Source organism: Belonocnema kinseyi, chromosome 8, assembly GCF_010883055.1.
Source record: "Belonocnema kinseyi isolate 2016_QV_RU_SX_M_011 chromosome 8, B_treatae_v1, whole genome shotgun sequence".
Classification (NCBI taxonomy): domain Eukaryota; kingdom Metazoa; phylum Arthropoda; class Insecta; order Hymenoptera; family Cynipidae; genus Belonocnema; species Belonocnema kinseyi.
The window spans coordinates 18,986,201-19,002,895 of NC_046664.1; the positions used below are offsets into that span (position 1 = coordinate 18,986,201).

Sequence of the window (16,695 nt, forward strand, 5' to 3'; positions counted from 1 at the left end):
TTTTGGGTTTAAAATTGATTTATTTTGTTCATCACAACTATTTGGTTAAAAATTAATCCTATTTGGTTGAAGATTTAAACTATTTTATTGAAAATTGATATGTTTTGCTTGAATTTAATTATTTTTGGTATAAAATTAAAATAAATTTTGATTGAATATGAAATATTATGTTTTTCGTTGAGAATTCATCATTTTTGTTAGAAAATTCATCTTTTGGGTTTCAAAATGATTTATTTTGTTGAGAATCCATTTGTGATGTTGAAAATTAACGAAATAGTGGAATTTAAAACTAGTGAAAGTCAAAGTTTAAACCAATTTCGTTGGATTTTCAATTTAAGAAATCAATTTTAGCCATAAATGGAACGTGTACGAGTTAAATTTTCAAAAAAAAAAAAAAAGGAAGGTTCGTCAACTAAAATGAGGAATCATCAACCAAATAAATTAATTTTTAACAAAGAAGTTTCACTTACAGCGAAGTATTTGAATTTTCAACCAAAAATGATGAATTCTCAACGAAAAACATAATATTTGATATTCAATCAAAATTTATTTTAATTTTATACCAAAAATAATTGAATTCAAGCAAATCATATCAATTTTCAATAAAATAGTTTAAATCTTCAACCAAATAGGATTAATTTTTAACCAAATAGTTGTGATGAACAAAATAAATCAATTTTAAACCCAAAAGATGAGTTTTCTAACAAAAAAGATAGTTTCAATAAAATATATAAATTTCCCACTAAAAAACTAACTAATTAATTTTCAACTAAAAATATAAATTTTCAAGCAAAAATGGAATAGTTATAGCTTCAGTTATAAAAATTAATTTGTAACTAAAAAGAAACGAATTTTTAGCCAAAGAATTTAGTTTTTGATCACAGTGATGAAACTTTTAACAACAACAAAATTCATTTTTTATCAAATTGCGAAATTTTTAACATAAAAGATGAATTTTATATTAAAAAAAAAAGACGAATTTTCAAGTAAAGTTTTTTTCAACCAAAGAATCTTCAACTGAAAATATTTAATTTTTAACCAAAAATAAAATACTTAAATTATTAGTTGGTAAAATAAATTTTACACCAAAAAGAAACGAATTGTCAAACAGAAGAGTTATATTTTCAGCCACAGAAAGTTTTTCCCGGTTAATGAAATTTAAAAAATGGAACACTAATGCTCAAAAAATTTCCATTTGAGGCAATAAAAATTGAGCTGCAAATGAAAGCACTCAAAGTGGAACTGTTAAATTTTGAACTTTTAAAATTTTAATTTAAAAGTTTTTCATTAACAAATTTTTGTATTCAAGTGCTCAATAATTTACACGTATAAGATTAAATCCACGTTATCATTTTTAATGCTCTAAACTAAAAAATCAATCAATGAACTTTAAAATGTTCAAAATTATATAATTTTGAGGAATTTTAAGCTAGAAACATTAAATATTGAAAATTTGACATTTTTTCAACTAAAGCAATTCTTAAATTAGAAATGCAATTATTTTCTTTTTCAATTTTTTAAACATCCTTGGAAAGCTTCAAAATTTTACTTCAAAATCTTGAGAAATCTAGAAGTTGTTTTTTAATTTGAAATTATTTTGGAATTTTTTTCTGGACTTCTAAATACCTGTAAAAATTAATTGAATTTTATCTACAATTTTCAGAAAATCCTGCAAATTTTAGAAAATTTCTTTACAATTTGGATGTATAAATAACAATTGAACATTTATTATTTATAGGCGAAATTTGAGTAATTTTCAGAAATATGTAGAAGTTTTGAAAAGATTCAAACTTAATGTAAAACAAAATGTAGATTTTCGCAGATTTTTAACAAAAAAATTAGATTCTTTTCAATAATTGTGCAAGGCTTCAAAAGAATAAAAACATTTTCTTAAGACTCACAGGAAAATTAAAAATCATTTTTTATTTTGAAAAATTATTTTAAGAGAATATTTAAAAAGTTTTTCAAATATTTAAACAAAATTTTCAAAAAGATTCTAAAAGATTTTAAGAAAACTTTCTAAAATTTGCATGATAATTTTTAATCTTTTAAAAACTCCTAAATATCTCTGAAAATTACTCAAATTTTTTCTACAAATGTTCATTTGTAAATTATACATAAAATAAAAAAAAAATCACTTAAAAATTAAGCATTTTTCAAATACAACAATTAAAATTGTAACGTTTAAAGTTTAAAAGACTCTTCAATATTTTAACGATTCCAGGCTTTTTATGTCAAACAATTCAGTTAAAGATTCTTTACTTTTAAATATTTTGTTTCAATTTACTTGTCTTGACTAAAAATTCAAATATTGCTAAATATTTATTAATTAATATATTTTTAATTAAAAACTTCAAATTAAATGGGTTAAAAATTGAATATTTTTGACTGAAACAATGTTTTAAATGCAATAAAATCCTTTAATTAGAAATATATTATTATGAAGTTATTTTTAAGTTTAAAATAGTTCATAAACTTTCAGTCACACGTTCTGAACAATTCTTAAATTAGAAATTCAATTATTTTCTTTTTCAATTTTTTAAACATCCTTGGAAAGCTTCAAAATTTTATTTAAAAATCTTGAGAAATCTAGAAGTTGTTTTTTAATTTAAAATTATTTTGGAAATTTTTTCTGAACTTCTAAATACCTGTCAAAATTAATTGGATTTTATCTACAATTTTCAGAAAATCCTGCAAATTTTAGAAAATTTCTTTACAATTTAGATGTATAAATATCTAAATAAATATATAATAATAATATAATAATATAATATATAACAATAAATATATAAAAATATAATAATATAAATAAATAAATGTTTAATCACTAAAATTTTCAAATTGAACTGATTTAAAATCGATTTTGTTCACTTTTTATTACTTAAAGTACAGATACACTAAAAATTTATTTATTAAATAAAAATGTTTTTTATCAAAAATTTTCAACAACAAAGGCTTTTATTTTTTTACTTGTTCAAGTGTTTAAGAAACCATTTAAAAATTCTTTAAATTAAAACGGTAAGCTTAAAAATAAAAAATTTGTAAGGGAAAATTTTTAAAGTAAAAAATTTGAATTACGCATTGTAAGCTCAATAACAGTATAATTGAGAAACATAATAATTCAACTAATTATTTAAAAACTGCTGAAATTGAACGTGGACAGATTTTTCTTCTACAAACTTCTAAAATTCCCGGACAAAAAAAAAAGTACTGTCATTTCCCGGTTTCCATTTCCAGTGGAATTTAAAACTAAAAAAAGGCAAACTTTTAGCCAATTAGTTGGATTTTAAATTTTAAAAAAAAATCAATTTGAACCAAAAATGGAACATGTACAAGTTAAATTTTCAGTTAAAACAATTTCCAACAAAATAGATGAATTTTTATCAAACAAAAAAAAAGGTTTGTCAAGTAAAATGATGGATCATCAACGAAAGAAATGAATTTTTAACAAAGTAGTTCCACTTTCAGCTAATTATTTAAATTTTGTAGCAAAAATAGTTGAATTCAAGCAAAAAATATCAATTTTCAATCAAATAGTTTAAATCCTCAACCAAAAAGGATTAATTTTCAACGAAATAGTTGTAATTCTTAACCAACTTTAATTTTAGTTTTTCTTTTTAAATCACGTTTTCCTTGACATTCTGGAATTAATTGATCGGTAACAACTCTGTAATTTTAAAAAGGATATGCTTATTTCATTTTAGATTTTTTAAATTTAAATTTGTTTAAACAATAAATCCTTTAAATTCTCTCAAGTCCTCTATAAATGCCCTGCTTCGAGCTTCAATGCTGAGCATATTCTCAACATAAATTCTTGAGCATTTAAGAACTTTACGCATAATAGCAAAATCATGAAATAGACCTTTCGAGAGATATTTTAAATTCAATTCTTCTCTGATCTATTACAATCCATGATAATTTAATGATAAAAATGTCTTTGTTTCGAGATTAATTTACCTTTTTAGCCGCAGCTCCCACTTTGGTCTTTTTCGTACCCCTGACCTTCTTCATCCTGTTCTTACGTTCCTTTCTCTGTTTTCTCGTTTGCTTCTGCTTCTCGTAAAGTCCGTGCCTAGCTAACCTGTATTTAGGTTCGAATTTCTTGGCAAAGTCCAATGTATCGTAAACGAGGGCAAAACCAGTGGATTTTCCACCTCCAAAGTTTGTTTGGAAGCCAAAGACGAAGACAACGTCTGGGGTGACTTTGTACATTTTTGCTAATTTTTCACGAACCTCGGTTTTTCGGACCGAAGGTTGACCCGGGTGCAAAACATCGACGACCTGCAATTTAAGGAATCATTCAGAATTGGGAACCGTACCGGGATCTGGCCGTTTTAATCGAAGAAAAAAAATCCCGGTCATTTACCGGTTTGGAAACCCTTTTCACGATCAATGAAACTTAAAAAATCTAACTATATTCTAAACATTTTTCCATTTAAAGCAATAAACAATAAACAACAAATTAAAGCATTCAAAGTGGAACCCTTGAATTCCAAACTTTTAAAATTGAACATTAAAAGTACTTCAATGCAAAAATTGTGTATTCAAATGCTCAAAAATATACACGTACAAAACGAAAGGCACTAACACTTTTCAATTGAACAATGTTAAATTAAATTCAAATAAACTGAAAAATTTGAAACTTTTATCAATTATAAATTGAAAAATAATTTTTTTAACTTAACAGTTCTTAAATTAGAAGTTGAATTATTTTAATTTTAAATAATTTAGGCATCCTTTGCCAGATTTACAATTTTATTTCAAAATCTTGAGAAATCTAGAAGTGGTTTTGAATTTTTTCAAATTCAAAATAATTTTTTTATTTGTTTTCCGAACTTTTAAATATATTTTAAAATGAATTAAATTTTGTCTAGAAGTTTTAAAAAATCCTGCACATTGAAAAAAAAACCTTAAAATTTTAATTCATAAATAACAATAGAACACTTTTCATTTGTAAAAAAAATTAGAGTAATTTTAAGAGATATTGGTTATATTATAGAATAAGCTGGTACCACCCTTTATTTCATGGATTTTTTTTTTACAAAATCAAAGTATTGGAACATGAAATTGAAGTAAATTTGAAGTTATTTGTTCAAAGAAAGCATTAAAATGATTGTTAATTGCATTATTATAACATGTCAAATATGGATCTACCAAAAATTTGAATTTGTCATATTCAACTTACCATTAAAGTGTTTTTAAACATTCTTCCTGGGAAAAAGAGTATATATACGAAAAATTTTAATCCTTTCAAATAAAATGGAAGATATTTTGCGAATTATTTTCATCAATATAACCAATTATAAAAATTTCATTTGCAATTTTTTTTTAAGTTGGAAAAGGGGGTCGAGGTGCTTTAGAATTTGAAATGACTCCTTCGTTAACAACTTTAGCAACTCTTTCTTTTTTTGTAAGTAAAATGGCTTATATGAACAACAAAAAACAGCAAAATATGTCAAGATATGTAAATAAAAGTTCAAATTACACTTATTTATAACTTTTTACCTTGCCGGGAATTGTAAAAGGACTTAAACGATAAGTTAAATACGGCAAATTCAAATTTTTTTAGACCCATTTTTGACACGTTATAATAATGCAATTAACAATAATTTTAATGCTTTCTTTTAACAAATCGCTTCGAATTTACTTTAATTTCATGTTACAATAATTTCATTTTGGAGAAGAAAAATTTCCAGGAAATAAAGGGGGGTACCAGCTATTCTATAATTTAACCGAGATATTAAAATTTTTTTAAACAATTCGAATTAAATTTAGAACTCAACAATTTCAACAGCCGAATTTAAAATAAAATGTAGATTTTTGCAGATTTCGAACAAAACGTTTAGACTTTTATTAACAATTGTAAAATACTTCAAAAGAATGAAAAATTTTTTTTTAAGATTCTTAGGAAAATTAAAAATGATTTCTCACTTTGAAAAATTATTGTAACAGAAAGTTTAAGAAGATGTTAAGAGATTGCAAAAATGATCAAAGAACCTGCAAGATTTTAAGGAATTTTTTTATATTTGCAGGAGTTTCCAAGAATTGTAGGAAAAATTCGATTAATTTAAAAATATATTCAGAAGTTCTGAAAAAAAATGTTAAAAGAAATTTTTTCTACAAATGTTAAGTGTTCAATTGTTATTTATACGTCAAAATTGAACAATTTCACTTAAAAATTAAACACTTTTCAAATAGTACAATTAAAATTGTTTCTAAAAGTTTAAAAGCTCTTCGAAATTCTAGAGATTTAAAGCTTTCTATATAAATATTTATTCTTTTTCTACATTAAGAAATTTCAAATTAAACGGATTCAAAGTTATATAATTTACATTCAAACAATATTTATAATTTAATAAAAACCTTTAATTTCGACTATATTATTATAGTTATTTTTAAGTTGAAAAAATTAAAACGCACTTTTAGATTTTTTTAAGGGCTAAAAAAATTAATAGAAATAATATATTGATAAATTTATTTATTAAATTTAATATAAAATCAATCCTTATCAAGAATTTCCGTTAAACTGCATTTTAAAACTCTTTAAATTATAATACACGCTTAAAAATTAAAATGGAAATTTTTTAAAGTGAGAGCATTCATAGAGGAACTCTTGAATTTTTAACTTTTAAAATTGAAGTTTAAAAGCCTTTCAATTCAAAAATGCTGCATTCAAATGCTCAATAGAAATAAAACGAATAAAATGGAAGGTGCTAACACTTTCCAATTTAACAATTTTAAGTGGAATGCAGATAAACTGCAAAATTTATAATTTTTAACTTCGATCAATTATATGGAATTAAAAGATTCAAATTTAATTCCAAAAATATAACTACATTATGATTTTCAATCGTCTAAATTACAGAATCAATCAATCAACTTTCAAAATTATATTAAGTAATTTTAAGATAGAAACATTAAAAATGGACAAATGAAATTTATTTTGAACTGAGCACTTCTTAAATTAGAAGTTAAATTATTGTTATCTTATATAATTGAAACATCGTTGAAAAGCTTCCAAATTTCATTTTAAAATCTTGAGAAACCTAGAAGTTCTTTTCAATTTTGTAAAATTTTGAAGTATTTTTGACATTTTTTCCGAACTTCTGAATATCTTAAAATGAATCGAATCTCTCCTACAATTTTTAGAAAATCCGGAAATTTTTTTAAAATTTTCCTCAAGATCTTCCACATATTTTTTTGGCAATTTTTTATAATATTTTGGAATCTTAAGAAAATGATTTTATTCTTTGGCAGCCTTCACAGTAATAGTTAAAAAGCTTCTAAATTTTTGAATTGACAACTGCAAAAATCGACATTTTTTTTTTAATTAGGCTGTGTTTATTCACACCAAAAATTCAGGACGAACAGCCAAATTTTGCGGGTACAAACACTTCACTCAATTATTATATATGTTAAAAATTCAATTACTAATGTTCAACAATTTTAAACAGTTAAAAATTTAATTTTCTTATTCTCAACAGTTGAATATTTAACTTTTCTTAATTTTCAATCATTGAATTGTTAGTTTTCTTAATTATAAAATCTTAATTTTGTAGCATTTAATTTTTTTTCTACTGAAAATTCAAATATCAATTTTCTACAATTATAGAGTTCAAACATTTAGATAAGGATCCAAAAATATATTTTAGATTAAAAACATCAAAAAGTTTAATTTCTTTTCCACTTAAAAGTTCTTGAATTAGAAGTTAAATAATTTGAATTTTAAATAGTTTAAGGATCCTTGAATAGCTTTAAAATTTTATTTCAAAATCTTGAGAAATCTAGAAGTTGTTTAAAATTTTTTTCAAAATTAAAATCACTTTTGAATTTTTTTTCAGAACTTCAATATAACTTTTAAAATTAATTGAATTTCTCCTACAACCTCCAGAAAATCCTGCGAAACAACAGGTAGATTTTTTCAAGATTTCAAACAAAAAATTTAGAAGCTTTTTAAGAATTTCGAAAGGCTCTAAAAGAATAAAAACATTTTTTTTTAAGATTCCTAGAAAAATTAAAAATGATTTTTCATTAAAAAAAATCATTTTAACAAAATATTTGAAAAGATTTTAAGGGCTTAAAAACAATATTGCAGGATTTTATAAAAATTTTAGGAAAGATTTTATTCATTTTAAAATATGTTTAAAAATTCGGAAAAAAATTTCCACGCACTTCGTTTAAATTACTTGATATCATTTTAAGTTTTTAATTAATTTTGAATCCTTTCAAAAACTTCTAAATATCTCTTAAAATTATTCAAATTTTTTCGATAAATAATAAGTGTTCAATTATTATTTCTACGAAATTCGAAATTGTAAGAATTCAAAGCTTTCTATGTCAAAAAATTAAAATAAAAATTGTTAACTTTTGAATATGTGGTTTCAATTTACTCGTCTTAAATTAATAGTCGAATATTGGTAAATATTAAATAAATATTCTTGTCCTTAATCTCAAAATTTCAAATTAAACGGGTTAAAAAGTGAATAATTTAAACTGAAATAATACTTCCAATTTAATAAAAGCCTTTAATTACGAACATAATTATAATTCTCGAAATTTGAACCAAACTTTTTTTTAATCGAAAAGACGAATTTTCAACAAAGCAGTACCTGCTTTTTTAACTAACAAAAAAAACGAACAATTAAATTTTCAGTTAAAAGAATTAATAATTTCAACGACATTTTTTTTTAACACAAATCTAATCAATTTTTAAGCAAAAAAATGAACTTTCAATTAAAATGATTCTGCAATAAAAGATTACTTTTAACCAAATAGGTAAGTTTTTAAACAAGAACATTATTTAATTTTTTCATTACCGAAGCAGAGGATTTTTTTTTAAATGTATGAATTTTTAACGAAAAAAGATAAATTGTCAACCAAAAATGGACTAGTTAAATAATCCGGTAAGCATATTAATTTCCCATAAAATGATGAATCATCAACGAAGATTTTTCTACCAAGAAAATCAAATTTTTAACTAAAAAGGTAAATTTTATATTTTAAACCAAATATCAAATAATAAATTTTCAGTACAAAAAAATAATAATTTTCAAGCGATAATAACAAACTTTCAACGAAATAGTTCGATTTTAAACTAAAAAATATAAAGTAAAAAAAATATCTACTAAAATGATGACTTTTCGACCAAAAAGATGACTCTGAACGAAAATTATGAAATTTTTCTACAAAGATTTTTTTTTTAATTAAATGGTTGAACTTTTAACCAAAAATATCAATTTTTTACTAAAAAAATACAATACTTTAACAAAATGTATGAATTTTCAAACAAAAGATTGATTGAATTTTTAAACAATAAGATTGATTTTCAATTAATATTAAATTTATAAAGATTTTTTATCTATCATTATGGAATTAAACTGGAATAGTATCTTCAATTTCAGTTTGGGAAACAAATTATTTTCAATCAACAAAGAAACAAATCTTGAATAAAATAGCTCATTTTTCAACCCAAGAAATGGATTTAAAAAAAATTAATTTTCAACAAAAGAGTGTATTGATCAATCAAGTAAATTTATCAATTAAAAACGAAAAATGTACATTCAAATTTTTAAATTTTGAACAAGAAATTTAAATTTTCAACTGTAAGTGCAACGGTTAAATTTTCAGTTAAAAAAATTAACTTTTAACTAGCCTCATAAATTTTAAACTAAAATGATGAATCTTTAAATGGAACAGTTGAATTTTCTATCTACCAAAAAAATGATTTTTCAACCAATTAAATTAATTTTCTACAAAAAGATGAATTTTCCACAAATTATACAAATTAAAAAAATAGTTGAATTTTTAAATAAAAAATATCAATTTTCAACCAAATAGTTGAAGTTTCATTATAAAATATGAATTTTCAACCAAAAATTGGATTTAAAAAAAATGAATATTTAAATACAATGAGTACCAAAAAAGAAACAAATTTTTGATAAAATAGTTCATTCTTCAAACAAAAAAATGAATTTTTAAATAAAATGATGAATCTTCAATAAAAAGAGTTTATTTTTTACACAAGTATATTTATTTCCAACCTGAAAGATGAATTTCCAACTAAAATGGTTATAATTGAACTGGAATACTAAAATTTTAAAGCAAAAAAAATTAAATTTTCAATTAAAAAATAAAAATTTACATATACAAATTGCTAAATTCTAAACAAAAAACCTGAATAGTTGAATTTTTTGCCTGCCAGAAAGATAAATTTTCTACAAAAAGGTAAACTTTCCAAATTACAAATTACAGAAAATAAAAAAATTGTTTCATTTTTAAAGAAAAATATCAATTTTCAACCAAACAGTTGAATATTCACCCAAAAATTAAAATAAAGTTTCGACCACAAATAGAATGGTTGTACTTTCCATCGGAACTTTAATTCTTAACAAAACATAGGATTTTCAGAAAAATAGTTCAAGTTTCGGTAAAAAAATTCGTTAAAAAAAATTTCAATCAATTAGCTCATTTTTCAACCAAGGAAATGAATTTTTAATTAAAATGATTAATCTTCAGTTTAAAAATTCATTTTTAAGAAAAGAACTTATTTTTCAACCAAGTAAATTAATTCCTAACCTAAAAGACAAATTTTTAACAAAAATGATGAACATTTAGCTGGAATACTTCAATTTCCAACCAAAGTGAAGAATTTTTAAATAAGAAGATTAACTTTAGAAGAAAAAAAATCATTTTTTATTTTTGACAAAAAACATCAGATTTCCATTCTTAAACATTTGCCTGTTTTTCATCGAAGATTGCAATTGGTAGTAAAAAGGACATTTTAAAGAATATTTACAATATTTATATAAACTATTTTTTTTTTTAGCAAAAAGAAAAATATGTATTTCAAAGAAAATTTAAAACCTTTAACAGTTTTAGGTTATGTTATCATTTTTTAATAGGAAGTCTTGGGATTAAAAAAAATTCTAATTAGTAATACAAAATTCTAAATATCAAAGAATATTTACAATATTTAAATAGTCGATTTTTGTTGCAAAAATTACTCGATCTCAAATAATATTGCAAGAATTTTATGATATTATGGCGTTTTACATTGAAAATTGGTATTTTTAAACAAAAATTATTATAAATTGAATAAGATTGATAATTTTCCAACAGTTTTCGATTACGTTAGTGTTTTTCGTTATAAATTAATATTAAAAGAAAGCATAATATTTCCAAAAACATTCATAACGTTCACCAGTTTGAGGTTATGTTAACATTTTTCATTAGAAACCAGCGATTTTTAACAAAAAAACATCAGATTTACAATTGTTAATAATGTTAGTGTTTTTTCTTGAAAATTAATATTACAACAAAATTAGAAATCGGAGATTTTTAACAAAAAATATAAGACAATATAAAATAAACGAATTTTTTATTATTACTAATTTTACATTTCAATTTAAAAAATGCGTCAGACATTAATTTATTAAAGCAACAATATTAGACACAAAAAAAAACTAAAAATACTTTATAAATTACGAAATTATACACTAAAATTCTACTAAGGACTTTTTCATCTAACAATGAGGTTAGAAATTGGCAAACAGGACAGGTTAAATTCCATTAAAAGTATAAAAAATATATTATTAAACTCACCATTTGTTTGCGGCATAGTAGCCGGTTGGTCATGAACTTTCTGGTTCTTATAGTAGCGGTTCCTTCGGCCTGCAACAAGATTCCAAACACATATCACTTTTAGGTTATGTTTGACACTTACTACTTTGTTAAACACTCCTTCAAATTTGCAATAATCACTACTTTCTACATAATTCGAACACTAGAAAAAAAGGATTTTTCAAGTTCTAAGAACAATTAATTGGCCTAAGTTAATTAATAATCCGGGGTTTCTCCATGCCTGCAGTGACGGCCGTCTTTGTCAAAACACCAAATTTTTTAATTGTATCACTGAAAACTTTAATAAATATTAACACTGCTCGTCAATTGAGGCATTAATCTTCTGCATTTAATTAATTATAACATCATTTTATAAGTGATTTTCAAGTAATTTTTGGATGAGAAAATACGTACCATCTTGCCCGATTTTCTTGCTACTCGAAAAAGGCTTTGGCGGAAGTAAGCAGCGCCATCACTAAACTAAACAGAAATAGCAGGTTGACCAACATCGGATAGTGAAAAGGGTAAAAAATAAAATAAAATGGTTAAAATGCCAGAATTAAGTATAAGGCTCTTTTATTGTAAGTATATTTAGTTACTTATATTTAAAACAACAACACTCTTAGGATTTTAGCTTTTTAAGCCATGAAAAAATCAGAAGAAGATTGATAACAAACTTTGCGCACGCGTGAAAAACTACTGGAAGTTTAGCGGGAAATTTCAAAAATACAACTAAAAGCACTGATTTTGTTAATGTCAACATGTAATGTACTATCAATTGTTAATTGAATTTTAATAGGGTTCTTAGATTACATTTGTTTAACATAAAACTGCATTTCAATAATCGAATGTATTAAATAATCAATTGTAAATGCTTTTTAATATTATGAAATAAATGAAGCTATCGGTACCAATAATGCAATTTCTGGGATCTTTGGAATAAATTACGTTTTATTTTAAAAAATTAAATTTAATCTGAAATAATTTCAAATTATGTTGAAAAAAAATCTGGAAGTTTTTAAGACAATTTTATTAATTATAGTGGAATTAAAAATTTGGTTTAAAATTATTTAAAAAAATATATTGACGTTTTTGAAAGATGTAAAAAGAATTGAAAATTTGAAAAAATGTCCATAAAACTTAAATATATCGTAGATTTTTTAAAGGTTTTGAAACAAAATCTTGATGCTTTTTAAGGATTTTAAAAGTTTTTTTCGATGATAAAATCTTTCTCAAGATTTCAAGGACAATTTAAACTGATTTTTTATTTCGAAAACTTAATTTTAAGAAAATATTTTAAAACATTTCGAATAATTTTGCTGACATTTCGGAAAATAATATAGAAGATTTTAAAGCAAAATTTTTCAATTTTGCAAAATTACAGAAATAATATTAAACTTAAAAACATATTTAAAAATTTGAAACAAAATTTAGATTTTGGAAGATTTCAATCGAAAGTATTAGAAGCTTTTTCAGAATTTAAAAATATTTCAAGAGAATAAACGAATTTTTATTAAGATTTTCGGCAAAATTTTCAATAATTTTTTATTTTACCAAATTTATATTGTGAGAATATTTTTAAAAATTTCAAAAATTTTCAAAATGAAATCTGGAAGTATTTTGGGGAAATTTCTACATTTTTCGAAATTTTTCAAACTTTTTGAAAGAATTGAGAAAAAAGATTCCTGGAAATATTTAAAGTGATTATTTATATTAAAAAAATAATTTTAAAAGGATTTTAAAACATTTTAAAAAAATCACGAAATTTAAAAAACCAGTAAGTATGACTGATAAAATATTTTGATTTTTTTAGAGGCTTGTTCGATGTGTCTGAAACCATCAAAACTCTTTTTAAGATTGTTGAGAAACATAGGGAATTTATATTTGTATAAGTTTAAAGCAAATAAAAACAGAAACTTGAAGAATAAAATATTTTATTTTATATTAAAAATTATTTTTTCATTTAAATTACATAATTTCCTTAAAAATATATATGTTTTTTATGACACATGTGGGAATTCACCCTTTTTCGACGCCTATGAATACAACTTTGCGGTAATTTATTGAAATTTACCACATATAATTGATAACCATAAATGACCAGAAATGTATAAAAATGTTTAAAATTGATATTTGAGTAATTTATGGTAATTTCCCATATCTACATGTAAAACTACCATAAATGACAAAAAATTTCCATATATTTCCAGAAATGTCTAGGCATTTTTAAATTAAATTTTGGGCAATTTATGGTGAATTACCATAAATTACCTTTAAAATTACCATAAATCATGCTTCCTTTATTCGAAATCTAATAAGGGCCGAAATCATGACTGTATTTCGAGAAATGTCTGAAATCATGCATTTGTTATAACAAATATTTAATATATTTGTATATTTAATAATATTTTTTGATTTAAAAAGAAAATATTTTTAGTTTGAAATATTAAATTATAGAAAAATTTGAAATTATTTTTTTATTTTACGATATTTATTTCAAGAAAATTTTTTAAGACATTCTAAAAGATTTCCAAAATTATCCGAAAAGATTCTTAAAGATTTCGAACAAAAATTTTAAAGTATTTAAATAATTTTAAAAGGTGTCAACGGAATACAAAAATTGTCATGAGACTCCTGGGAAAATTTGAAATTATTTTTTATTCTAATAATCAATTTTTAAGACAAGCTAAAAAAATTTTAAACATTTGAAAATATTTCTAAAAGTGTTTTAAAAATCTGTAAGAATTTAGCGCATTTTTTATAATTTTAAATATTTTTAAACTTGAATAGGCATGAGAACATTTTTAAAATGTTTTTAAATTTCTTCCAAACTTCTTCAAATTGACTCGAAGTCTCAAGCCTATTTTGTAAAATCCTGTAAAATAAAAAAAAAATCTTCTGAATTTTCTTAATTCTTTTTTGACTTATCTGAAATCTTAAAGAATTATTATGGAATTTTCTCAAGAATCGTATGGAAATTATGTTTATGTAATTTTATATATGCACAGATAATAATACTTAAATACTTTTTAGCAAAAAAAATACAATTTCAACAAAAATATTTATTTTCAATCAAGAAAGATGAATTTAAAAGAAATAATTGGAATTGTTAATAAAACAATGGAATTTTCAACAAAAAAAAAATTAATTTTATATCGAAAGACAAATTTTCAACAACATATGAATATTATAAATAGATTTTCAAGCAAATCGTTGGATTTTCAAGAAAAAAGGCAACCTTTTGTTCAATTTTAAATTACAGTGAGGTAATACTTAATTAATGTCATCAAAAATAATTGTTTCAACAATTTATTCTTATGTTAATAATAACCTCTTGGGAAAATGCTAGAAAATTGAAGTTAAAAATCAATTTTTTGTCATATTTTCAATTAAAGTGAGATAATTAATTAAATAAAGTTAACCAAATTACGGTTTATTCTGAAACTTCTAACTTTTTACCTACTTTTTACCAAGTAAAGTAATAAATAGTGCAAGTTAAAATATTGTTGAAACATTGATTATTTCTGTAACTATCTTCTCTCAGAAAAATGTTAGAAAGTTGTTTTTTTTCTGAATTCTTTAGTTTTGATTCGACTTTTTAGTTATGAAAACATAACAAGTAAATCTCAACAAGAATAATTTTTGAAGTATTATTGTATTTTTCTAAGTGAGCTAATTTTGCTCTTTGTCCAATGTTTAAACAAAATAATTTAAACAAAAATTATATCTTACACAAGAGACAAAAACAAAGGATGGATTAATTGGGAGCAGGTGGATATACTAGGACTGTAAATAACATATTTTTATATCAGCCCCCCCCCCCCCCCCCCCCCCCCCCCCCCCCCCCCCTAACGCTCACCAGCAAAATATATTCACGAAAAAGAAAGAAATTGTTTTAAAATATTTTTCTCTTTAATTTTTATTTGTTATTTGCTCATAAATAAAAAGGCAAAGGTAAACATTCAGAAAAACAATAGTTATAAACAATAATATATTGTTTAAACAACTATTTTGGTTAACTGGCCTTAATTATTACTTCACTTAGTGAAAAGTGGACAAAAAGATAAAAATTTCAGCAAAACCTCAAATTTCGACCACTCAGAAAGGACAATATTACTAGCAATTAAAATAAATTGTTTAACGAATTATTTTTGTTAACTTGAATGAGTTGTTACTTTGCTCTAATTAAAAAGTAGGCAAAAAGTTAAAAAAATTCAGAAAAAACCCCAACTATCATACATTACTATGAGTAAAAAGTGGACAAAATGTTAAATATTTCAGCAAAAACGCAACTTTCCAGTATTATTTCAAAACAATATTGTAACACAAAAAACTCAATTATTTATGCTACATTTAATTCATTATAGGTCTGCTCTTACTGAAAAGTTGATACTTAGTATTAGAAAGAAAATACAACACATTATGAAAAAGAAGAGGCATTCCTGTTCCTAAAACAATAAGCTATTAAATTTTGTTCAAGTTATTAAATTAAAATGCTGAGAAATTAAAAATAAGAATTCTGTATCTTACAATAAAAATATATATTTATCATTAAAAATCAGCAACCTAATTGTCTTTTAGTACGCACGTTAATGATACAACCTTACAAAAGTATTCAAATATTAAGGTACATTTTTTTTAATTGAACTTAATTTTCCTGTCTATAATATCTGATAGAAGAACACAAAAATTGGGGGTACGAAGCATTACAGATAATCGTTTAGGCATGGTAATAGCTGATTACTACCGATTGAGGTCAACTTTCCGCGGTTACAGGCCTGTATGTGCTGTCTCTAGCGGAATCCGCCAGAAAGATCTGCGATTCTTCACGGAAAGTTTCCCTCAGTGTGGAGTACCCCAATCAGGAAAAACCTACAAATTAGGGAGAAAATAAGGGAATTTTATTGTTCATGTAAAAGTTAGTCAATTTCTATAAACGGCACTTGAAATAACTGTCAAGGATAATAAATTTGAAAATTTTTAATTCTAATTTGAAATTCTTTCATTCGCTTTATGTAAGATTCTATGTTTAAAATGTTACAAGATTAAGATTCTGTTCTTTCAATTCAGCACGGA

At 23.1% G+C, this 16,695-nt stretch overlaps 1 protein-coding gene across 3 annotated transcripts in view; it reads right to left on the reverse strand.

The window, feature by feature from the left end:
* The window catches only part of LOC117178343 (40S ribosomal protein S24), a 22,191-nt gene extending 10,096 nt beyond the window's left edge, over window positions 1-12,095 (reverse strand). For 2 of the 3 annotated variants that reach the window (XM_033369763.1, XM_033369760.1), the window contains exons 1-3: window positions 12,034-12,095; window positions 11,602-11,670; window positions 3,958-4,281 (exon numbers count right to left, since the gene is read on the reverse strand). In XM_033369763.1, coding sequence (XP_033225654.1) covers window positions 3,958-4,281; window positions 11,602-11,670; window positions 12,034-12,036 — 396 coding nt within the window. In that variant the 5' untranslated portion in view covers window positions 12,037-12,095. Of the gene's footprint in view, window positions 1-3,948; window positions 4,282-11,601; window positions 11,671-12,033 lie in introns of those variants that run through there. The other variant, XM_033369762.1, reaches the window with a different exon arrangement.
* Window positions 12,096-16,695: the final 4,600 nt, after the last annotated feature.